The sequence below is a fragment of the Raphanus sativus genome, chromosome 9 (assembly GCF_000801105.2).
Source record: "Raphanus sativus cultivar WK10039 chromosome 9, ASM80110v3, whole genome shotgun sequence".
NCBI lineage: Eukaryota > Viridiplantae > Streptophyta > Magnoliopsida > Brassicales > Brassicaceae > Raphanus > Raphanus sativus.
The window spans coordinates 29180247-29206073 of NC_079519.1; the positions used below are offsets into that span (position 1 = coordinate 29180247).

General features: G+C 33.0%; 2 protein-coding genes across 11 annotated transcripts; both read left to right on the forward strand.

Annotated features, from left to right (window-relative positions):
• The first annotated feature begins 489 nt into the window (after nt 1-489).
• Nucleotides 490-5682, forward strand: LOC108823562 (leucine-rich repeat receptor protein kinase HPCA1-like). 2 transcript variants are annotated; one of them, XM_018596796.2, is made up of 19 exons: nt 490-628; nt 705-828; nt 911-982; nt 1083-1157; nt 1261-1332; nt 1726-1890; nt 1983-2057; nt 2169-2240; nt 2339-2410; nt 2490-2558; nt 2662-2736; nt 2836-2907; nt 3001-3141; nt 3215-3699; nt 3785-3934; nt 4009-4145; nt 4232-4451; nt 4758-4993; nt 5060-5682. In XM_018596796.2, the coding sequence occupies exons 1-19, from the start codon at nt 529-531 to the stop codon at nt 5489-5491; spliced, it is 2844 nt and encodes a 947-aa protein (XP_018452298.1). In that variant the 5' UTR covers nt 490-528; the 3' UTR covers nt 5492-5682. The 2 variants fall into 2 exon arrangements, with proteins under 2 accessions (XP_018452298.1, XP_018452299.1); XM_018596797.2 differs by having other exon boundaries at nt 3788-3934.
• A 6397-nt stretch (nt 5683-12079) lies between these two features.
• LOC108827827 (lysine-specific demethylase JMJ29) lies at nt 12080-22046 on the forward strand. Of its 9 annotated transcripts, XR_008938250.1 has the most exons (14): nt 12080-12232; nt 12421-13338; nt 13437-13552; nt 13641-13740; nt 13839-13971; nt 14050-14113; nt 14215-14914; nt 15006-15335; nt 15410-15727; nt 15807-15879; nt 15945-16030; nt 16145-16264; nt 20183-20280; nt 20407-20877. XR_008938250.1 is itself a non-coding variant. In XM_018601323.2 (13 exons), the coding sequence occupies exons 2-13, from the start codon at nt 12427-12429 to the stop codon at nt 21853-21855; spliced, it is 3048 nt and encodes a 1015-aa protein (XP_018456825.1). In that variant the 5' UTR covers nt 12080-12232; nt 12421-12426; the 3' UTR covers nt 21856-22046. The 9 variants fall into 9 exon arrangements, 8 of the variants coding, with proteins under 8 accessions (XP_018456825.1, XP_056849367.1, XP_056849366.1 ...); XM_018601323.2 differs by lacking the exons at nt 20183-20280; nt 20407-20877 and adding an exon at nt 21760-22046; XM_056993387.1 differs by having other exon boundaries at nt 20183-20877.
• The last annotated feature ends 3781 nt before the right edge of the window (nt 22047-25827 follow it).

Genomic DNA, 25827 nt, shown 5'->3' on the forward strand with positions numbered 1-25827 from the left:
TAACAACTTAAGAACCATTCCATCGAGCCAGCCCTTCAAGACATCTTACGTGCTGATTTAGTCCATGATCCGGTGATGCCCTCCAGTCTAATCCCGCATTATGGGCCAGTGTGTAGATTGTTGATGTAATCTAAGCTACATCATCCAAAGTGCCTTATGTTCTCATAGATAAGAAAGTTTCACAGTTGACGTATTATTTCTATAATTCCTATCTTTGATTAGTTCCTCTCCAACGCATGTCTGGTCATTGCTATTTGCTAGTGTGTTCTTTTCTTAAATGTAGTGTGCATAGTTTATTCTTTTCTAATTACCCTGTTGACGTATTAATCTAACAACTTAAGAAACATTCCATCAATCTCATAACTAGCTGTTTCAAGTAGATCAAGTTTTTATATTGTCCACTGTCTCTTATTATTTTCACATATTTTTCATTTAAATTCTGCAAAGTCTTGTTCTCCTTTCTGATAACATTATTGAGTACATGTTTTCTTAGCTACGAGACTTCTTCTCGAAGGATTTTGTGATACAATGGTTCTGAAGATGAGTTCAAGAATTCAAGTCTTCATGCTCCTGATTTTGACTTTTTGCAAATTTTGTTCTGTTTCAGCGCTAACAAATCCTTTAGACGGTAAGTATATTAAGATGATCATGATCCGAGTTATTCAGATATAGGAATATTTTATTTCTTTTCAAAATTGGCGCAGCTTCTGCTTTACAAGCCTTGAAGAGTGAATGGACCAGGTTTCCTAAGAACTGGAAAGGCTCTGATCCTTGTGGAGCCAGTTGGATTGGAATTACATGTAACAATAACAATAACGTTATTTCAATGTAACAATTATGTCTTTTCTTTGTGTTATCTGTCTTTGATAATTCTATGCAGACGTTAACGTTGCGTTGTTGCTTGTTGAAGATCATTAGGCAATCTTAACTTGGAAGGAACGCTTTCTGCCGATATTGCTTCGTTGGCTGAACTGCAGATCTTGTAGGTCTTAATTTTGTGCATAAAATTGATTTTTTTTCTCAACTTATAATCCAATACTTTTTTCTAAGAAAAAAAAACTTATAATCCTATATTTTTGCAGGGATTTGACATCTAATTCCAATTTGTCTGGATCGCTTCCATCAAATATTGGTAACCTCAAAAAGTTGACTACCTTGTAAGAAAAGAAGATGACCCCCCACTACTTTTTATCTTGTCATTCTTTTTTTTTTTGTTAATCTTCTCTTATTATTTATTTTGACTAAATTTTTTTTCTCCAGGAACCTTATGGGATGCGGTTTCAGCGGTCAAATCCCTGACTCCATAGGATCTCTAGAACAACTTACAACGCTGTAAGATTTTGATTGAAGCAAGTCTCTTTTTTTTTTAATTCCAATATAGAAATCCATTAGTATTAATGTTTGGCTCTAACTGGTGACCAAAGGAATGAGTGGGAATAGCTAATTCCTCTTGATTCCTTAAACTTGACACCATTTATAAGAAACAAAATAATTAATTCCTTTTCATTCCTTAAATTTGACATCATTTATAAGGAATTTTTTTTCTTCAATATTCCTTATCATTCCTTTTAATTTAAGGAATCAAAGAACAAAACCATTCCTTAATAAATCCGGGGAGGAACAACAAGGAATAAATATTTATATTATTTTGTTCCTTTTTATTCCTTTACTCATTGTTCTTATTATTCTTTTAGTGGTCACCAGTTTTGTGTTTTCTCCGTACAGATCCCTGAACTTAAATAAATTTAGTGGAACAATTCCAGCTTCCATTGGACGATTATCTAAACTAAATTGGTTAGATATAGCTGACAATCAGTTGGAAGGAACCATTCCAGTTTCTAATGGGACTTCTTCACCTGGACTGGACATGCTTCTTGAAACTGAGCATTTGTATGTATATAATACCAAATTTTCGCATTTCTGTTTATATTTATAATCACTCCTTTTTAATCTACTTTACTATTTTTCACCTCCTCTTGCAGTCACTTTGGAAATAACACGCTTTCTGGGGATATCCCAGAAAAGCTCTTCTCCTCAAACATGACTTTAATACATGTGTAAGTTTCATATTACACGTAGAATAAAACGGTTACGAGAAAGAAAAAAAGAGGGAGAGAGAGAGAGCTAAATAAGTGGTTAAATATTAGTATCTGTTATTTTATCGTTAGGCTATTCGATGGAAACCAGTTCACAGGCAAAATACCGAGCAGCCTCGGCCTCGTTAAAACGTTGGAAGTGTTGTAAGTATTACAAAGATTTCTATTTTATAAAATTTCAAGTTTCCATTTATTTAATTATGCTACTTCTTTAATCTCACATGCTCTTATCTTTGTTACAGACGCCTTGATAGGAATAAACTAACGGGAGATATTCCTTCAAGTCTTAATAATCTCACAGAGCTGAACGAACTGTAAGTGAGCAACTAAAGTCTTGCTTTGTGTTTGTTGATGTAAATGAAAGATGTGAAGTTGTAGTTGATTTCATATCAGGTACTTGGCTGACAACAGACTTACAGGTAGCCTTCCAAATTTAACAAGCTTGGCCAAGCTCTACACATTGTAAGTTTCTATATTTATCTTCCTCTATTGCTGCTGCTTAATTTGCCCTTCTCTAACTTCTTCTTTATCAATCTACTTACATGATGTAATGTGTTTATAACAGAGATGTGAGCAATAACCAATTGTCATTCTCACTCATTCCATCATGGATCTCTACATTACCCTCCCTGTCAACATTGTATGAATATATATCTCTCTTTTCCTTTAATATATATATGTATGTATATATATTAGTGTGTATGCTTATAAAGAAAAAAAATGGTCTTCTACTTGGTAGAAGGATGGAAGGGATTCAACTCCAAGGTCCAATACCAATCTTGCTCTTTGCCCCTACTTTATTGCAGACTGTGTGAGTAAAATTAAACATGAAACTTTCATTTGGACAGTCAAATCACACTTGTATTAACTGGGTTGTTTTTTTTAAAAAAAATTGACTTTGCAGTGTACTAAAGCGCAATCAGTTAGATGGAACATTGGATTTTGGTACTACCACCTATAGCAAACAGTTAGAGCTTGTGGATTTACAAAACAATGAAATAACTAAATATTATAAACCAGCAGCTAATAAAGGCCTCCAAGTAGTGTATGTATCAGTTCACAAATATTCTTGTTTTTTTCAAGTCAACTACTTATGATGTGTGTCAATATTTTCACAGATTGGCAGATAATCCAGTGTGCCAAGAAGCAGGGAACCGACAGAGTGACTTCTGCAGAACAATCCAACATAGTGCTAATATTTCTGTTCCACCAATAGTCTGTCCACCACCATGTACTGGTCAAGGCAGAGAATGGAGTCCAGCGTGCCGCTGTCTGTATCCAATCACAGGAATAATCATCTTCAGGTCTCCTTCCTTCTCAGGGTATAACAATAACACCTACTTCATAACGCTCCAGCAGGGGATAGAAGATTTCTTTAAGGACCCCAAGTATGATGTCGCCTCCGTGGTCATCAGAAACTTTAGAGAGAGTACAACTGGTCATCAGCTTCTAGTAGACCTCTTGTTATTTCCATTTAACATGGAGAGGTTTGATCAGACACAAATGAAAACTGCTATCTCTGCGTTTAGCACTCATCTATATAACCCTCCTTCAATATTTGGGCCTTACATTTTCAGTGCCGATCCGTACCCTCCGTTTTCTGGTATATATTATTGAAAAACACAACACACGCAATCTAACCCGATCTAAAACTGGTTAACTCATCTACTCTGTTTTTTGACCCACAGTAGGAGGTTCCATTTCAGTAAACATTGGCGTTATCATCGGAGTAGTAGTTGGTGTTGTGGTTCTTCTACTGTTGTTAACCATAGCTGGGATTTACGCTATTAGGCAGAAGAAGAGAGCAGAGAAAGCCACTGGTCAAAATAATCCTTTTGGTAAGAATAAATGGTTTTATTCTTACAGAAGACTTTTCTTTGATTGGTGAAAATAATGACATTGTCTCTTGCAGCCAAATGGAATACGAGTAGAAGCAGTGTTGATGCTCCGCAGCTAATGGGAGCGAAAGCATTTACTTTTGAAGAGTTGAGGAAATGCACGGACAACTTCTCAGGGGCAAATGATGTTGGAGGTGGAGGTTATGGCAAGGTTTGTATCTTTAATTACAATGGCCTCAGTTTGAACCAAGAAATTGTATTAGCTTAAATCAAATTCCAATATGATTGGTGAAACAGGTGTACAAAGGGATTCTTCCCTCTGGGAAACTCCTAGCAATCAAAAGAGCGCAACAAGGATCTTCACAAGGGGAGTTGGAATTTAAAACTGAGATTGAGCTTCTTTCAAGGGTCCATCATAAGAATGTTGTCAAGCTTTTAGGCTTTTGTTTTGATCGAAATGAACAAATGCTTGTATACGAGTACATTCCAAATGGCTCTCTTACGGACAGTCTAACAGGTAGTAAGAGCATCTCCAATCCCTTCGTAAATATCTCTATAATAGCATTTAGAATCAATCCATTCTAATCCAACTCTATTTCTTTAAAATATAGATTGCTATTTTTCTTTTCTAAATTTTTATTTATTTCTCTATAATTAGAGATTGATATTTTTGAATAATATATTGGAATAAATTTCACATATATTATAAAATTCCTCTATTTTAAAGGTAAAAATAAAAAAAATACATTGGAAATGTTCTAAGAATCCATTTTCTTTTGTATACTAACCTCATTAGGTCTTATTAATTTTGATGATAATGCAGGCAAGAATGGTATTAGACTTGATTGGACAAGAAGGCTCAGAATAGCACTTGGGTCAAGCAAGGGTTTGGCTTATCTTCATGAGCTTGCTGATCCACCTATTATACACAGAGATATCAAATCAAATAATATACTACTTGATGAGAGTCTAAATGCAAAGGTTGCCGACTTTGGCCTCTCCAAACTTGTGGGAGACCCTGAGAAAAATCATGTGACAACCCAAGTGAAAGGAACTATGGTGAGTAGAGAATCATTTAGCCCTCTTTGTCGCATACATTTAAACTCATGTTATTGTTTGTGTCAGGGCTATCTGGATCCTGAGTACTACATGACGAATCAATTGACTGAGAAGAGCGATGTGTATGGGTTTGGTGTGGTGATGCTTGAGCTATTAACTGGTAAAAGTCCGATAGTGGGCGGCAAATACGTGGTGAGAGAGGTGAAGGCAAAGATGGATAAATCAAGGAACTTGTATGACCTGCAAGAATTGGTGGACACTACTATCATTGCAAACAGTGGAAATCTAAACGGGTTTGAGAAGTATGTGGATCTTGCTTTGAGATGTGTGGAGCAGGAAGGAGTGAAGAGACCATCGATGGGTGAGGTTGTCAAAGAGATTGAGAACATTATGCAACTTGCGGGTTTAGACCCTACTATTGATTCAGCGGCTAATTCGAGAACGTACGAAGAAGCAAGCAAAGGATCTGGTGATCCTTATGGCAATGAAATCCAGTGATTGAACTTTTTTTTTGTGAACTCATAAATGATTTCTTTCTTGATGCTTCGTGATTGTGGTCTCGTAAGTGACTTTGTTTTGATTAATATTTCTTCTCCTTTATAATTTCATCACCCTCTACAGGTTCAATTGACTCTCAAGTATTAAGGATTTTGTGGACCTATAATTCATTTGTCTGCTTGATTCGTCTCTTTTTTTTTTTAATTATCAACTTCTATATTGTTAAACGAAGTTTTGGGCGATAGAAAAATTATTTGAGAAGAACACATCATGTGTGTAATTCCTTACAATGTCTATCAAATGGTCTTGGTGAACAAAAAAAAAGAGTCTATCAAATGGTCTTCTAACTGTAGGTTCTCCTTGCTTAGATTCTCAAGATGTTTTTTTTTGAAACACTAGATTCTCAAGATGTTTCAAATTGATTATAACATGATATGCATATTTGGAGCCTCTCATCCAGTAGCGGAGCCAGACTTAAAATTTACAGGGAGCAATCTAAGATTTGAACTTAATTATAGGGGGCAATCATAGAAATTTTACCATGTAAACCATAAAAATTATTGAATAATCAATGAAAATGCACAAAAATAAATATTTCATGGTGGGCAACTGCCACCCTTCCTCTCCACCTCCACCTCCCTCCGCCACTGCTCTCATCGTTTTATGGTGGTCGTCGAAGAATATTCTTGTAGTGAAAACTCCAACAAGGAGATTATTAGACTCATGTAATAGTGAAAATTTCGACATTTGCAAAGATTTGTACGTTGAGATGAGTGTTCCAAGAAGATCCAACTCAAAACCCATCAAAAAGGGGGGTCTAATTTCAAATCCCAAAAAAACAATACCCAAAAAAATGATTCGTATATGAATAGATATCCAACTGTCTATTATATGCCTAACTAATTTTATAAAAAAAATAAAAAAAAATTCTTTATCAACACTTTTTTGGTAAAAACTAAACTGAAAATAAATGTTTTATGAAGATGATAAGATATTGGTGAGAAAAAAGAAAGGAGTTCAAACAACTCCAAATGATGAAGTGAAAAGGAACATGGTGACAATATACAGTGTGAAAGAGGGCGGTTGTAAAGAGTTTGAACTGTAAGTATAAGCAGTGGTGGAGTGAGAATTTTTTCTTACCGGCGTCAAAAAGAAAAAATATAAAAAATGTATAAAATACAAAAAAATTTCAAATCCGAATAAATCAACCGAACCCGAATGTATATATGAATGCCCACCCCTAAGTTACTTATCTTAAAAAAATACATATATTTTTCAAAATGAGATGGGGTCAACTAACTCCCTATTCTCTTTTAATCCGCCCATGATTATACGCAAATCTCATATATATATAGTAAGAGGTGATTGGTTGGATTGTAACGGTAAAAAAAATTACTATAGAATTTATGCTATAAGTGTATTAGATCTAGCTGTACATTTACTAAATTAGATATTTCTACAAAGATTTTTGTTGTAGTTACGATAACTATAGCAGTAAATTATTGGCTGTACTTTTTAAAAACAAAACATGATTGGATAAATTGTGTTGTAGCTGTAAACTTGTGTTATTTAAAAAAAAAATATATTTATCTAAAAATAAAATAAAAACCATCTAAAAACAAAAACTAAAAAAAACCACTATCTAAATAATAAAAATAAATATCTAGAAGAATTTCATAAATTTATTACAATCATATCTCGAAAGTCTTCAATATATTATCGAGAATCGACCATTTGTGCATTTTCATGGTCTCTAGTCTATTAATTTGAAGAAAACATAGTACTTATAAAAGTTAAGGTTTCTTTAGGTTATCTAGCTTTAAATTATTAGTTTATGATCAAAGATTAATTTGAATATACTAAATATTTGACTATATATACGTATCTCATATGTCGATGAAAATACTTTTCTTTTTTAGTTATTAATTAATTTTTTCTACACCCCAAAAATAGTAGGGATGTAGGATTTTTGTCTAAAATGAACAGAAAAATTAAAAACTCTAACTTTTTTTTTGCTGGATCTTGAAAATATAAAGCTACAATTTGATTGGTGATAGTTTGTAAACTTTTGCTATACACTTTAACTTTGAAAATTAAATCCCAACCAATCAGTCGATTTATTTAAGTGCTAATATGACTATCAAATAATATAAACATAGGAGAACTTCAACATATAGTATATATCATTCATGAGTGTACTTTATTAAGAAAAATCTGATCCGGAAATAGTACTAAATCCAAATCAAAACTTTTAACTATCCGAATGAGTTCAAAATTTTGGATCTAAAGAATTAGGATCGAATCTGATCTGAATCAAAATATTATAGGTATCCGAATCATTTTGATATATTTAAACATATTAGTTATTTTTAGATCTAATATCCAAAATATCAAAATATATAACATATTTTAGAGTTGCCTAAATTAATTGGAGATATATACGAATAGTCAAAAGTAAATAACTAAAATAGTTAAATAATACTCAAAACATCAAAAAAGTTTAAAATATATATTGGTTCTCCGTCTAAATATTCAAGTTAAATCAATTTTTAATGTTAACTTTTAATATTTGACATATGTATTCAAATTTATATGTTATATATTATTATTATTTTTCTGTTATTTTTATATTTGAGAAAATTAAAGTATATATAAATTTAATTTTTTGAAAATAATTTAAGCCGGTTATCCAAACTTGCAAAAATCTGAGCCAAACCCGAACCCGAACCGAAATTTATAAATATCCGAATATGGTTGAAATATTCAAACCCGAAAACCGAATAAATCAACCGAACCGGAATGAATATACGAACACCCACCCCTAAGCCAGCATATTACTTATCTAAAAAATTACATATATTTTTCAAAATGAGGTGGGGTCAGTTGACCCCCCTCCCCTACCCCCTATTCAGTATTCCCTTCTTAATCCGCCCATTGAGTACAAGAAACATGGCTCAATATCATATAGATAGTCGATTAATTTAAGTGCTACTATGACTATCAAATAATATAAACACTAGGTGATGATCCGCGCCCTGCGCGGGATGAACGGATTAAAAGAAATTACAAATTTAATGTATAGATATTGAAAACACGGGAAATGACATATTATACATATCATAGATTAGCATAAGTAACGTTGATATCCATATTAACGTAAGGAAAACTAATTTGAGATGAGAAGTTTACTGAATTTTTCAATTAACAGAAAGGTTTACTGAAGTATTCGGGTAAATATAACTTTATTACAGTTGACACAAACAGTAATTGTCTTATTATTGAAGTAAAATCATTATATTTCATTAAAATTATACTGGTTTTGAAGTACATAAAAATTGTAAAAGAATATAAATAAACTGAAGTAAATAATACTAAGTTGGAAAACAAAAGAAAAAGAAGAAATTAATATGAATTTTAAATTTAGTGGGTTTATTAAGACTCAAAATTGCAAAATAGACCTTTTATCGAGCTCTAATATTCATTATGATTCAAAATACACATGAGTCTCTTTTAATTTATCTTTTATTTATAAAAATTGTTTTTACTAAAAAGTTTCGAGGGAGCACGAGACCAGGGGCTACATTTCGATTGCTGGATTCAATCTCTTTTTTTATCACCTGATATATTTAGATGTTGCCACAAAGTAATGTTGTAAATCCCTAATTTTTCTTAGATTTCCAGAAAATTATATAAAGTATTATATGTATAGGACGAAAATTAAAGAAATCCACATTAAATATGATGTTCTCCTTAAATTTAATCGGAAATAATTATATCAATTTCCAAATTTAATGTATGTAACCATTTATGAAAATTTTCTAATAATTGTTTTTGTTGCAAAAATTAATAGACTGCAAAAAATTTAATAGGGAATTCCTTTTTGAATGTATTTTTATAATGTTTCAAGATTGGTCATAAATTTTTATTTACGATATTTTGAATTCACAATATAAAACAGTTTATATTATACCAAAATAAATGTCATTTCCCATAAAATAAAAAAAATATCAATAAAAATAAAAGTCATATACCAAAGTTTTATAATCATATTTTCCAGTCCCTAAAAATGACATGTATCATTTATGAATCGTAAAGAAATTAAATATTATAAAAATATGAATCGTATATATATATAGTCAAAACCCTATCAATTTTGACTATATATAAGACTATCTTATTAATTTCGTATAGGATTATAATTGTAGATTTCAAGATAATTATAGAAAGTATTATACACATATGACAAAAATTAAGGAAGTTCACATTAAAAATGGTTATATCTTTACATTTAATCAGAAAGAATTGTATAAATTTTCAAATTTAATATCTGTCACTATTTATGATAATTTTATAATCAAAAGTATTGTTGCAAAATTTAAGGAATATCAAGCAAATTAATATGGAATTTTTTTGAATAGATTTTACAATTTTTCAAGATTGCTCATAATTTTTTATATACAACACTTATTTTACAATATAGAACAGTTTGTATTGTTTTCAGTTCCAAAATAAATGCCATGTATCCCATAAAATACAAAAATATTATTCAAAATAAATGTCACCTACTAAAATTTTATAAAAGAACATAATTATAAACTTTTATATTTTCTAGTCCCTAAAAATATCATGTATCATTTATGATTCGTAAAGAAATTTAATATTTCCAGGGTTGAGAAATGAAATATTTATCAAAGTTGTTGGAGTATTTTAAATAACTAATATTTAGGTGGTGCTACAAAAATCAAATCGCCCTAAGAATGGTAAATATAAACTAATCAAATTAATCATTTTTCCTTGACACACATTATAGAACGATGTGGAATCATTCAAAATATATGTTTCCTTATATACACATGTAATTACCGAGACATATGTAATTATAAAATCAAACAACTTAAATTATGAATTGATTGCCAATTTTAAATATTTGTCCAATCAGATTAGGAAAACTTTCTTTATATAATTTTGTGCCGATAAAAACTCAATGATTTATCAATAACTACATGTCATTAAAAATACTAAAGGATGATTTGCAAAAATCAATCAATTTGCCATTATAAAATTCATCCTTCAATTACGATATAAATTAAATTCTATAATGGCTAAATATTGATATAGTTATTTTCACAAAATATATATTGACTTACGTCAGTATGGCGTTTATTAAAAACTAAATAGATCTTTGCATTTGTAGATCAAACATGCAGAATCTTCATACTTTGTGTGATTATTATTACGGAATCATATATGAAAATTCAATAGAGAGTAATAATAATAACGGTGATGTCCATTGAAGAAATCTATATACAACACGAAACATATAGATTGTACTAACTGAGGTTCATATTATGTACGTCTATATATGCAACTCTCCGGTAATATATGCTCGATACCTATTTTTTATGATGTACTATAAAAACAATAATATAGATATGTGATTAAGTCAAATGATCAATGTTGCCTTTATGGATATTCTATTTATAGATTTTCGAAACAGTCACACAATTAATATGAACACAATTAATACGAACATAATTAATACGACATTCTCTATAATTAATAGTAAAGACACAATGATATATATAGATGCATAAAATGAATGACATAATATATGTTTTAGGCAATGGCATTACATGTAATAAATCTAGGCAAGAGAGGGTTTTTGAAAAAAGGTTGTGAGGTGGATTGTGGTGATGACAAGTAAGTAATGGCAAATTTGTTAATCACACATGATTTAAAGGTTTATTTATAAATGGTCTTCTCAAATAATAAGAAGGGGATAGTATAAACCATTCATGAGTGTGTACTTTATTAAGAAAAAAATGAGTTAAGATGATTCTAAAATACGGCATAGGCCTAATACGGCACTTGAATTGCTCACAGAGTCACAGTTATTATTCTTGTCGTATGAATGTGGTGGAAACTCATACATTAGAATCTCTATAAATTAATACTCTATAAATTAATAATCTCTATAAATTAATAAATTTTATCAGTTCCAATTTGAGCCGGTGTAAAATATGACATAAATCGATAAAATAATAAGATAATAATATTTTTAAAACTTCCATGTAAATATATAGTCCCATTAAAGTCGTAAATTAATAATTTATCTATATATATTTTTATATAAGTATAAACTAAACATTATATTGTTGGTTTTATATTCACAATGAAAATATCTCTATTTTTTTCTTAACATTTTAATATATTTAATAATATTTAGTAAAATTATATCGAAAATCACATAACAATTATATGAAACATGAAAATATACACTATAAATATAATAAAAAAAATGAAAGTCAAAATTTTCAAATGTAAATAATGTTATATACGGTAAAATAAAATATTTTTTTGTTTTATAAATAAAATATTTTATAAATAGAATAAAAAACTTAAAAAAAGAAACTTTGGTAAATTAATATCTCTATAAATTAATAAAATTTTAAAATCCCAACATTATTAATTTATAGAGGTTGTACGGACTCATAGACATAATAGTAGATGAAACGACGAAACGGTGGGCTAATCACCTGCCACGCGTCCAATTAATAGCGTGCGCTCTACGGTCAAATCCTGTGGGCTCAAAGTGTGATTTTAACGGTGAGATCACGAACCTTGGCTCTTCCCCTCTCTTTTTCTTCTTTTATAATCAGCTAAGTAGCGAGCGAACTCGAGAATCGTTAGCTGCGTGCGTGCTAGGGTTTAGATATAGAATCATCGTCGCTTCGAATCCAAGTTAGTCTCTCTCTATCCTCTTCCCCCGATTTCACTTTTCTTCTTGCAACAATCAATTGGTTTTCGATTTTGAGTCGAGAGAGATCTCTTCGCGATCGGATTCACTTGTGATTTGCTCAGCGATCTGATTGTTTTGTCTAATTGCGATTTTGTGGGGTTAAGCTTACATATTTTTCATAAGTCTGCAGCTTAACATGGAGTCCGATGGAGCTGATTTCAAGGAGGCTTATAGCCTGATGGAGAGTTCTCTGTTTTCCTTTCAATGTATTTGGTCTACGAAGAAGAAGAGAAGTTCGAAATCAGTTAAGTCCAAAGAGTTTAGCAGTGGTAGTAGTAGTAGTAGTAGTAGTAGGGAAGAGGGAGGCATGAGGTCGCGTCCTGTGATATTCAGAGTCTACAGTAGGAAAAGGAAGCGGCTTTCACCTGCAGCATCTCATGAGAAACTGCAGCAACACTCTGTGGATGATGATGATGATGGTATTGTATTAGGTGATTGGATTAGACAAATGAGGAGGATCAGAGTGCAAAGTGAGGAAGATAAGCGCAAAGAATCTGAGATGAAGACTGTGTCTGTAATGAAAGTGGAACCTTTAGGAGATCGTGGTTGCACAATGTTACCTAGTTGGGGTTCTGTTGGATTCACTAGTAAAAGGAAGAAGAGACGCAAAGTAGAATTTGAAGTTAAATCTGAGATGAAGCCAATGTCTGTTATGGAAGTGGAACCTTCTGAAGATCAAGATTGCGGGATCTTAGCTAGTAGAAGGAAAGAGAGACGCCAAGTAGAACTTGAGGTTAAATCTGAGGTGAAGTCAATGTCTGTTATGGAAGTGGAACCTTCTGAAGATCAAGATTGCGGATTGTTAGCTAGTAGAAGGAAAGACAGACGGCAAGTAGAACTTGAAGAAGATGTGGCTTGGGAAGAAGAACTTCATATGATCTCTAAGATCAAGACGACAAATCGAAGAAGAAGAAGAGGTTCCCACAGTCCAGAACATGTCACACGTGCTAGTGGTTCACGCTCACGTTCACCAGCTTCGGAGGTATCGGATTCCCTTGTGAAAAATGGGTGTTCTGATGACTGCGCAAGCATCAAAATTACTTCAAAAGTAACGTGTCTTTACAGAAGCTAATCTTGTGGTATATGTGTTCCTTGCGGCTAAAATGGATATGCTGTACTTTTCCAAATAATGTTTTGCATTTGCAGGATTCTAAGGAATGCAACGCCATTTGCCATCAGTGCTTGAAAGGGGAAAGGATAACACTTGTCATTTGCAGTGAATGTGAAGAGACAATGTATTGTCTTCAGTGCATAAGGAAATGGTTAGTTTGTGTCTTAACTTTAGTCTATTTCTCTGTCTTGTAATAAAATACATTTTCATATCCTTACTTTATTTGTCGTCTAATGCAGGTATCCGCATCTATCCGAGGATGAGGTCGTTGATAAATGTCCTTTCTGCCGCAAAAACTGTAATTGCAACAGATGCCTGCATTTGAATGGTTTAATCAAGGTATGAGATTATATATTTCTAGACTCCATCCGCAGAGAAGTCGTTTATAGGACACGATGTTTTTTTGTTAACTGGTATCTCTGCTCTTGAATTGACAGACAACGAAGAGGGAACTCGCGAATTCTGAAATACGCCATCATCTCCAATACTTGATTGCTTTGATGCTTCCGTTTCTGAATAAGTTATCCGAGTCCCAGAATCAAGAGATTGAAATTGAGGCGAAGGCTCGAGGTTCGAATCTTACTGTACCAAGACATGGCTTCTGTTGCCATATGCGTTTTTCTGCTAACTTATGACTTGTTTCTGCAGGATTACAGCCTTTTGAAGTTGACGTAACTAGCGCTGTGAGCTACTGTGATGAACGTGTATACTGGTAAAGCACACTTATGTTATCTATCTAATAGAGAGAGTTGGGATATTTTTTTAGTTCAACTTAATTCTAGAGGATCTTTGCTGAAATCATTTGTGTTGCAGTGATCACTGTGCAACTTCAATTGTTGACTTGCACCGGAGCTGCCCAAAGTGCTCTTTCGAGCTTTGTTTGAACTGTTGTCAAGAGATTCGCGAAGGTTCTATTTCCCAACGCCCTGAAATGAAGCCGCAGTATGTTAATAAAGGATACAAGTACATGCATGGTTTAGAGATGGAACCGAGCTCCTCTTCTGTTTATGAGGAGGATGAAGAAGCTAACACATCCGCAAAGTGGAATGCTGGTTCCGATGGGAGCATCACTTGTGCACCAAAAGAGCTAGGTGGTTGCGGTGAATGTATGTTGGAGCTTACGCGAATCCTACCACAGAACCGGATCTCAGACCTGGAACAAAAGGCAGAGGCTTTCTTGGCATCATACGATAACAGCCCTCGAGTGTCGAATTGTAAGTGTTCTGCCTTGGAGACAGATATGACAAGGAAAGCAGCTTCCAGGAGTGGATCAAGCGACAACTACTTGTTCTGCCCACGATCTCTTGATATTTTAAAGGAAGAAGAGCTTCTACATTTTCAAGAACATTGGACAAAAGGTGAACCGGTAATCATTAGGAACGCTCTTGATAACACACATGGTTTAAGCTGGGAACCGATGGTTATGTGGAGGGCGTTATGCGAAAACTTGGACTCAACAGCAAGTTCTAAGATGTCTGAAGTGAAAGCTATTGATTGTTTAGCTAACTGTGAGGTATAATATTTCATTCCGTATTATATAATACTTTACATACTGTAACCATTGATAGGTTCTAATCTCCTTTTTATTATCTATTAAAAATCAGGTGGAGATCAATACTCGTCACTTCTTTGAAGGTTATAGCAAAGGAAGAACATATGAAAACTTCTGGCCTGAGATGTTAAAGCTAAAGGACTGGCCTCCTTCTGATAAGTTTGAAGATCTTTTACCTCGTCACTGTGACGAGTTCATATCCGCATTACCTTTCCAAGAATATAGCGATCCAAGAACCGGTATCCTCAACATTGCAGCAAAGCTTCCTGAAGGACTTATCAAACCAGATTTGGGTCCAAAAACGTACATTGCCTACGGGATTCCAGATGAGCTTGGTAGAGGCGACTCCGTGACTAAGCTTCACTGCGATATGTCAGACGCGGTAAAGCTTTCATTTGTTTGTTTGTACACTTTTGGTCTTGTTTCAGTGGCCAAACACTCACTACTTTTTTATAGGTGAATATTCTGACGCATACAACTGAAGTGACATTAAGTCAAGAACAGATATCTGCAGTCAAAGACCTGAAGCAGAAGCACAAAGAACAGAACAAGCTAGAGGAACAGGGCAGTGGAGACAATGGCATTGCCTGCGGCCATGAGGAAGAAAGATTGAACATGCCAGAGATTCTGAGCTATGAAAAAGAGCAGAATCATGGCCAAACAGGAAGTGCTCTTTGGGACATTTTTAGGAGAGAAGATGTTCCGAAGTTAGAAGAGTATCTAAGAAAGCATTGCAAAGAATTTAGACACACTTTTTGTTGTCCGGTTACAAAGGTAAACAACACCCACCTACAACAAAACAAGTTAACCTCTCAGATGCACTGATTAATTTTTGGACATATTCTTCTTTCAGGTTTATCACCCTATACATGACCAGTCATGCTTTTTAACAGTCGAGCATAAAAGAAAACTCAAGGCGGAGTTCGGTATGTAAATTGCTATCTTTCTGGTCTCTGTGTTGACAAACTAACTGTTTTATCTGAAACTGTAGGGATCGAACCATGGACATTTTTGCAAAAGCTAGGAGAAGCTGTGTTTATTCCCGCGGGTTGCCCTCATCAAGTCCGGAATCTAAAGGTAAACACATATGTTTTCTGTTCCTCCACTTTGATTTTGTACCCTCACCCAATTTGCTTTGTAGCTGAGAATCTAATAAGAAAATTTGTTTTTGTGATCTGTATGTTCTGACAGTCGTGCACCAAAGTTGCTGTTGACTTTGTGTCACCGGAGAACATCCACGAGTGTCTACGTCTTACCGAAGAGTTTCGTCAACTTCCCAAGAACCACAAGGCCAGAGAGGACAAACTTGAGGTAAGTCTTTTATCTCTTTACCATTCTTTTTCTTGTTTTTGTGAGCTTATTATTGCATATTTTTAGTCTAATATCTGGGTCAAGTTAAGGAAGGATGAGCATTTGAACCAAACCAATTTACTTGAAACAAAACATTATTTTAGAATAGACCCAAAATCAATTTGAACTGTAATCTAAAAAAAATGACCAAATTTTTATTTTCAAAATAAATAAATAAATTTGTATTTGAACTAGACTTTTTAAAACAGTATTTGATATATACTTTTAATGTTGTTTAGAAAGTTTCTGATCATATTTTTTTTTTGTACAAAATCCCCCTAAAACTGAACCGAGATGGAACCAGTAAAATTTTCATCCAAATATTTGTTTTAACTACTAGGCTAATACTTTTTCCAAACAGAACAAAAAAAAACAACCTCAAAATAAAATGTTCGTCCTACTAGCATTAAGGGTAACTGATATATAATGTTGGTTATTGAAAATATAGAATAAAAGAACCTTATTTAGGCTTTGTTTGATTGTATTTATGTTTATTTGCGTCTATGTTTTCCACTAACAACTTAAGTATATTTATTTTGTAAAATGCAAATGATTTTGATTGTTTATACAAATTATGTTTATTATGTTTATGGTTAAAGACTATGTTTTCTTTGAAAATATTGTTTTGAAGTTTTTTTGTCCAAAAAGGGGGGGAAGCAGTGAGGCCTTGCCCGAAAATATAGCTGTTAATTGGGTTGTCCGTGTCCATTTGTCTATGTCGATATGTCGAGATGGACATTTCTTGTTTGTGGACAAATAAGGATCATGCCTCAGGACAAAGGATTAACTTTGAGAAATCAGCAATCACTTTCGGAAAAAAGGTGCCTCCTGAAAATATGGAAAATTTAAAGAATATTCTAAGTATCACCAATGAAGACGGCAATGGAAAATACTTAGGTATCCCAGAGCACTTTCACGGTTCCAAGATCCAGGCCTTCGCCTATGTACAAGACAATGTACATAAAAAGGTTAACGGATGGACAGCAAAATATCTGTCCAGAGCCGGCAAAGAAGTTATGATAAAATCTGTGTCATCAGCAATTCCGACATATCCAATGTCGTGTTATCTCCTACCTAAAGGATTATGTAAGAAGATATCTAGTGCAAACTCTAATTTTTGGTGGGGTTCTGGTCCAAACTCAAAAGGTATGCACTGGATAGCATGGGACAAAATCTGTCTTCCTAAAAAGGAAGGCGGGATTGGGTTTCGGTCACCCGAGGAATTTAATATAGCTTTACTAGCTAAACAACTTTGGCGACTTGAACAAAACCCAAACTCCCTACTTACACGTGTCCTTAAAGGAAGATATTTTCAAAATTCGCATCCGTTCAAAGCACCAAAAGAGGACACTACGAGTGGAGTAGGATGGATCCTACAACTACAAGATGGATCAATAGACCTACTTGGGCTCCAAGGCTGTCACAAGTAACTCTCGCCTTTACATACCGAACTTAAAAGTTTGATATGGGCCTTGAAATGTTTGTCTCGCCATCATCGGTACTGCAACTATTTTGTTACCGACTCTCAGGAGTTGGTCAAAATGATCGACACACCTGAAGATTGGCCAGCCTTCGCAGCTGAACTCAACGAGTTTAAAACTCTATAGACGTCCTACCAAGACGGGCAACTAGTCTACAAAGAAAAATTCAGTAACATCCAAGCCGACTTCCTGGCAAGACAAGCTCGAACAAGGAAGCGTGTTTTCTCTTATGTTAACACAGGGGTGCCACATTGGATTGATATTCGCAACTCGGCTTTCGCTGATTCGTACTAGGATTTATCTTAGTATCTTATCGTGTAAAGAAAAAAAAAGGATCATGTCCATTAGAGACTAAATATATTAAGGAATCATACCCATTTACGACCATGTTTATGTGGGGTTTTCCACGGGGGTCCATTAAAGACCATATAAGAAAAGACTAGAATTATTAAGAAATTTGTGGGAAATTTGTCTTGGCTGGGAAAGTCGTTTTAGTGAAAAAAACAAGATCCAATGCTTTGGTTAGAAAACTCTGTCTTATGGTTTTGTTTTGCGAGAAAATTTGTTTATACATGGTTTTGGCCAAAAAATTATTGCAGAAAACAATTTTATAATTTTGGTAAGAAAACTTAATTTGCGGTTTTGATGGAAAAACTTAATTGAGTGAGAATACTTTATTTGTCGAAAAACTCATTTTTGATTTTTGTGTGGAAAAAATCATTTTGGTGAGAAAACTAGATTATGTGGTTTGTTAGAAAACTTATTTTGTGGGTGCAAGAAAATAAGATTTTGAGGGAAAATTTGTTTATACGATATTGGTGGGAAATTTGGTTGTGGCTTTTGCCAAAACTCATTTGGTGGGAGTACTTTTTGGCGGGATTACTTGATTTTGCGATTTTATTGAGAGCACATGAATTAATGTTTTTTGCAAGATTTGTTTTACTGTTTTGGAGGATTGCAAGTTTAACGAAAAAAATTTGATTTTCCGATTTTGGTAGAACAATTTGATTTGTTTCCGTGGAAAAAATTGATTTTACGTGTTTGGAGGGTAATTTAATTTTTGTAGCTCTTATTTTCTAAATTTGATTCAAGTCCAAACCCTATTTGTTTTAGATTATTGGACGAATCATGTCTGCATAGTTCAAACCCACTAACGTTCATGATTTCTATGGTCTAATTGGTCTAGTGGTTCTTGTCCAATTATAGCTTGTGGTCTAAATTGGTGTGACCAGATTAGGCCAATTTATATTTGGACACAGATGGTCGTATTGTCATCCCGCCCATTTTGCAGTATCACCCACAATATAGCTCCCGTGGGGTTTACTGCTTTATGGCTTTACAAAATCACTAGGACATGAGTTTTGGTTGTATCTAGACTTAGGTTCAAGACCTTTGTCAAGAAGTATTCAATCTGGATAAATTTGGCCAATTTACCTGAGTCCAAGCAAATTTTACTTTTTAGTATACAAAACACCCTTAATTTTGTCTTGACAAAAACGAGAATGGCTCAAATTTGGTTGCAAGTAGACTTTGTCTACCAACAAGATATATGGACTCTAATTGCAGAGATCACTTATCTGATTACTTATCTGAGTTATCTCCCTTCCCTTGTATCCCCATGAGATGGAGTTTTAGCGAAGCTGGTCCTAGCTCAAGCCAGCTTTGCACCTGTGTGGTCTGATCGTTCAGCCGATCTTTCTAAGAGATCAGGTGCAGGTGAGGCGGTAGGTCTTAGGAAAAGCAGGAACAGCATGAGGAGTTAACAACTGCACGTGCTGCAACTTGGGGGTCACTAGGCAGCTCTTTCATTACATGGCTCACCAACTTCATCTTTTGTGGGAACCATATGTCCAACCCGGCATAGAAAAACAAGTAGATAGTGGCTAATCCAAGATCGTATTTTTCTCTACAAAGATAATATACATTCTCAATGGCTAGGCGCGCCATTATCTTTCACTTTGAAGCCTTCAAAGTTTCCTTTATAGGTGCCTCTATCTTTATGGGAAATCCGCTGACCACGAAGAGAAAAAAGTTGGTTACTTCTTCTCATACTAAGAGTAAGAGAGCTAACGAGGCATAAAGGCAAAGGATATGGAAGTGATCTAGCACGACTAGAGGGTACAAAATTTCTAATTTTTGGGCGCCATTTTCTTTCTGAATGAGTGTGATCGATAGTTGCTGTGGGTGTTTTTCACAGCTTCATTTATTTCTGAAGCACCAAAATCAGAGCAATCAAGCTTTAATTTATTTTTTAAAACCATAGTTCTTGAAATAACCTACAGCTGTATAAGTGTTCTTCAGAGCTAAATATCCAAAAAAAAAATTAGTGCTTTCCATAAAATTCTACAGCAATAAAATTTAAAGTACAACAAAAAGTTTACAGATTTTTTTTCTACAGTAATAAGTTTGAAACTACAGTCATTACCAATCGGACATCGGACCCGTAGTTTTTGATCGCTTCATCAGTGGACATCATCTTACATGCAATTAAATAAGGTTCCCAATGCATCCTTTAAATTACTAGCTCTTGGTTTAGTGCTTATTCCTAAATCGCTGCATCCTTGAGATGGTATGCTCTTTGATTCTGTTTGATCTGAGGGATCAAACTTGGGTTCTAAATAGCGCTAGGTGTACCAAGGCATGATGCACTGAGCTAGCCTTGTGGAACTAGTCTTTGCCTAAGAGGACTAAGGCGATTTCCTCTGTGCCATAGCGACAAAAATCAATGCCTTTTAGGCCAATGAATGGAGCATTTCATTCAAAAAATGAATGGAGCATTATAGTTGGTGGTTGTCGGTACCTGCAGCCAAGCGGATCTGATTTCTTATCTCTTTCTCAGGAAGTTATAAATCGACTAAAACAATGTCTTATGATGGAAGAGCCTTCAAGTTCATTACTAGTGATCATCTTCCATGCGTGAAAAGAAAAGTTTGCTAACATTTTCTATATGTTTGCCTGTAGAACACGTCTTTATATGTACTAGTGTTTTGAGTGGTTCTTATAGTCTAATTTAACTTTTTATGATAAAAATATAGCTTTTGATATGATTACCCCCATTATATTTGGGCAAGTGATCATAGATCTTTGATGATAGTTGATATCCTGAATTCAAGTACATGTTTTCACAACAATGTGGTTACAATTGGTGGAGGATTGTCAGAAATACACAAGTATCTGCAAATGCATTGGTTTCTAATTGTTGTGACCGCGTCATATGAATTGCTTAATAATGTTTGAAATTGTGACCATTTGTATCTGGAAATTTATCAAACCTTGAAAACACATGTTTTTCCTTCTTTATGAATACGCGCCACCAACCTCGCGTGATTTGAGACCTTACTAACATAATCAATAGATACACCAAAAATTTTCTATCAATTGAATCCTAAAGACAAAGAGAAATCTTTTCCTGTCGGGTTGTTCGTAGCCTAGTGGCTGCTGAGTTCTGCCTTTGGGCCTTGACGTCGGGGATCTGACCCCTACTTACCTCAGTTTGAGGATTAAAAAATTCAAAAGTGACCAGTTGACCAAAAAAAAAAAAAAGAAATCTTTTCCTATATCGAAAAGGTGCTCACCCCTATCGTCTTGCGCACAAAAGTGCTTGCATTTTGGATTTGATTCCGCCTTGCCATCAGGCGATTGTACTTTTGGCTACGTGCGTCTGATACAAAGTCAATAGATCGTGATGAATACAAAATAAGATTTCTGGTTATACAAATGTGCTTATAAACATGTCGCACCAAAAATCATTCAATCTAAATTCTAAAGCTACTAACAAGAAAATGACAAGTGTTACTACTGATGAAAATAGTAACAATATGCTCTTATCAACTTTTTGAAATTAAAATATTAGAGTATTTACGTAGGGTAATATTCTGAATACTTCTTAGTTAGTACATATATAGAATGATGATATTTATTCATTCCATTCTTTGATACATATTCATTTAGTTTTTTTTTTAATTTGTGTAACAGATTAAAAAGATGGTGATCTATGCGATCGAGCAAACTCTCAGAGAATTTGAGCTGTTATCGGTAGAGGCCAAGCAAAACCAATGCGCCAATAGTTGAAGACTGCTTTTTGGAAAGTGCGGTCTGACCAAATATACTTAGCTATTTAAGCTACTTTATTGTGCTTTACCAGTGTAGGGAGGCACTCGGATTCTGTATACTCATTAGCAGAAAAAGATGTAAGCAAGATAAACAAAACAACATTGTTAGTTTGTCATCTTATATATATAATTAGAGTTCTTTTATCCCTTCTTGGAGTGTCCACCTAAAAACTATTAAAAAAAAACACTTCCACTTAAGTTTACTAAAATATATTGAAAGCCAATTTCAAAAAAAAAAATTACTAAGAATAATCATTTATACATCAATATGTACAATATATAAAAATTCTCTATGATAACACTAAAAAGTTTTTATCGTAAATGTAGCACAAAAAAAAACAAAATATTTCATTAAAAAGATAAATATTTATATTTTGAGGGTTAACTAGTCTTAGCATAGAATTTAAATTTGAGGAATATGGCTTAGGATTTAAAAAATAATAATTTTAAAGTTTTGTATTTTAAAAATAATTTCAATAAGAAGATTTCAGATTCTAAAAAATATTCAGAAATTTTTAAATTAGAAAACATATTATTCAACAATAATATATTTATATATATATTTAATAATTATTTATATTATTTTTGGACGACGGGTAAAAATTCTTTTCTTTTGGTCATTTTCCTTCTTATGTAATTTTTTGGTGAAAAAGATCTGTTTTATTAATCTTAGAGAATCGCCTTATAATATAGATGATTACAACGAACAAATGTGATATATATGATGAAAATAAAGTAAAATCCTATTATAAAACTTTTTTAAAAAAGAAAATAATACAAAATATACTGTAATTTTTATAGTTCTCTAATAGTATTAAACACAATAACAGAAAATAATTTATTTGTAGTAATAATATTTTAATTTATCTTAATAACAGAAAATGATTTATTTGTAATAAAAATATTTTAGTTTATCTTTTTGAACTTCCTTAACACTTTTTTTTAATAAATCATATTGATTTGATCGGTCCCGATTAGTGATAGAAAGTGGAATAGTCCAAAAGCGTATCACATTATCTGATTCGAATTTGAAATACCTTTCAACCAATACCAAGAAATGGACTTATGATCCACCGTGTAAATCATTTGGACCGAAACACAAACCAGACTGATCAAATAACAATATTTTAGTTCTAAAAAATAATCAAACTTAAGACTGATATGGGTATTCACCAAACCCAAAAAAATTCCACTAGGCTACCACTTCTTAACACATTCTCTCACTCGATTTATTCTAACGAACTATCTTATGTAGGATATGAAAACCTGTATGATATTTTGTTCATACCCCTCTTCCAACTCTCCTAACACTCACTTTCACCGATTCATTCTAACCAACTATTTTCTGTAATTTGTGATTTTGTGAGAGGGAGAATTGGACTTTGTCGAAGAGAAAGGACTTACGGATTAAAGTTTTGAGTTTCCCCAATTCAAAACGACATCAATTAATGATTCAAACGACATATTTTTGTCCATAGATTGACACATGTTATGTATGCTACATGGAAACTGACCCACCCACATTTAATATTTGACTTATTAGGATATAATCTTGCACTTACGATTTGTTTGGATACTAGATGACACGTTGAAATTGTATGACTCGAAATAGGCCATTTCTCAATCCATATATGGTCACATTAGAAACTATTAAGCTATCCTGAATAAAGTATTAAGACAAAAACGAATTATAAATATGCATACATTTATAGTATTTAACTAAAGAAAAGAACATACATATATAGTATGAACATGGTAATATTAATATGCATTGCCCCTCCTTTTGACAGCATAATAGATATTACGATAATGAAAAAGGTGTAGCTTAAAGTATCGTCTTTATTGACTCTTATCATTAGACAAAAGAGTAGATTCCGATGGAGTTGTAATGGTTCATGCATACTTGGACTATTGTGAGAAATGTTTCTCTAAAAGCACATGCTAATTAATTTACTTACCAAATTTATTTTCTGGTCTTGCTGTGTTTGGTGAGATTTAGAATAAAGTTACAAAAAACGATAAACAGAAAAAAGTTATGAGCGTTTTCTTTAGAACAATAAGTTATGAGAGTTATGTTTGAATAATAATTATTTGCCTTTTTCACAGAGAGAGAGAGAGAGAGAGAAAAAATGTATTATATTATTGAAAAAATTAACTATCTAACATTTCCTTATAAATTTATCGATCAAGAGTAATCATGTACAATAATATCATGAGTAGCATAATATGCATTGGCACATTTTATTTTTAGATAGATTTTTCTAACTACAAATAAAGTCTACAAACTTGTCGTCTGTATTCGACCAAGTTGTCTTAATATTCTCGTCTATTTTTCTTAGTATGAGAAGATATATCCATGAAAGAAAAGAGAGAGAAAAGTTCGACAAAAAAAGAGAGCTTCTATTCTTTCAAAATGAAGACACGAATTTTCCGCCATTTTCATAAATGGGGGTCACAAGAGAGTCGTAAATGGCAGGACAAATCCCTTTACATGCACTTTTGTTGCTCTAAAAATTAATATTATTTTTATCTCTTTTCTTTTTATTATTTATATATAATCGTTTTAAAGATGGCAGACATAATACGGTACCAATGATTCTTTTCGTCAAACCAACCAATGCTTTTTCTATCCTTGATGTTTTTTTGTAACTGATATCCTTGGTGTTTTGAAGGCAATTAAATTGAACCAATTTGATTATGACTTTCGAGAAGCTAGTAAATGATTATAAATAATGCAGAGTTCTTGTTTGAACAAAAATAAAATTAAAATAATATATCGATTTCATTATTATTTTTTAAATAAAAAAGATTGAACCTGGATCTATTAAAAACACAGACCTAACCCCAGGTGGAGGTATAGCCCACGGATAGATCATCTCCTGGATATTCAAATGAACCGAAAGCAATAACTTATATTCGTGTGGCCGGTGAAGTTTAAATCTGAATTCGCTGTATTGGATTTTTAATTCCCTCAAGTGCCATTAGACCACCGCCACCTGTTTCGATTTAATTATTCTTCTTAAGTTCTTTTTCCAAAACTTTCTTAAATGGAATATTAATAAAAGAGAGATTTATATAATTCGGGGTAAGAATTATTTACATCTATAAAAATCAACTGGCAACTGATGTCTGGTAATATTTATACTCGGTTGTATATTATTAACTAATGGATCATTATAAGCTTTTATATGTTTATTATAGAAGATTTATGTATCGAAACGTAATCGTCAGGTGAATGTTTTTTTTGAAGAACAAAAAAAAGCGTAATTGATTGGTCAGTTTGTAATTATAACCAATCAAGAACAAAACAGGTCATTATAACCAATCAAGAACAAAACAGGTATTTTAAATATCCACTTTGTAATTCCAAATAATTCAAAGAAGAGTTTTAGACAACAAACTCATTTGTTAGAGTTCTCTTCATTATGGAAGTCTACTAATATAAACTGATTCAGATTGAAATGAAAGTAAACAAATATTAAAGTACGATCTAATATATCTCACTCATTTCATTCATTTCACTCCGCTAATTCAATATCCACCATTCCAATATAGTAACAGCATGAATATAGTTGAAACTGAGGCAATCCTTCTCGAGTTTAATCCAATTTAGAAGTTTTTTCGGAGATCAAATACTTTAAAAGTTTCAGTTAAGATTGGACCATTTATCTTTTATGTGGTGTCAAATTTATGCATAACGAGTATTCTTGACCTAAACGAACACACATCTCATTCAGTTTCAATCACACAAGGTGTAAAGTCAGTCAAAATTTATATTGATGAGAAGGTGTTATCACTATATATGTAACCTTCTTCTTCCGTCGTTGATTTTTTGTCCTCATTGCCCCCTACAAGTCGTATATATAGACCTGTTTTGGACTTATCCACTCTTCCCAAAAGCGATGTAAAGCACCAATAAGAAGCGTAATTG

What these genes read in the sequence shown, in the direction of transcription:
- LOC108823562 (XM_018596796.2), top strand. Translation starts at nt 529, where the DNA reads ATGGTTCTGAAGATGAGTTCAAGAATTCAAGTCTTCATGCTCCTGATT. An exon ending in CTCACAGAGCTGAACGAACT is followed by an intron (nt 2,411 to 2,489) that starts GTAAGTGAGCAA and finishes ATTTCATATCAG; the next exon opens with GTACTTGGCTGACAACAGAC. An exon ending in TCCGTACCCTCCGTTTTCTG is followed by an intron (nt 3,700 to 3,784) that starts GTATATATTATT and finishes TTTGACCCACAG; the next exon opens with TAGGAGGTTCCATTTCAGTA.
- LOC108827827 (XM_056993383.1), top strand. Translation starts at nt 12,427, where the DNA reads ATGGAGTCCGATGGAGCTGATTTCAAGGAGGCTTATAGCCTGATGGAG. An exon ending in AATTGAGGCGAAGGCTCGAG is followed by an intron (nt 13,972 to 14,049) that starts GTTCGAATCTTA and finishes TTGTTTCTGCAG; the next exon opens with GATTACAGCCTTTTGAAGTT. An exon ending in AAAACTCAAGGCGGAGTTCG is followed by an intron (nt 15,880 to 15,944) that starts GTATGTAAATTG and finishes CTGAAACTGTAG; the next exon opens with GGATCGAACCATGGACATTT.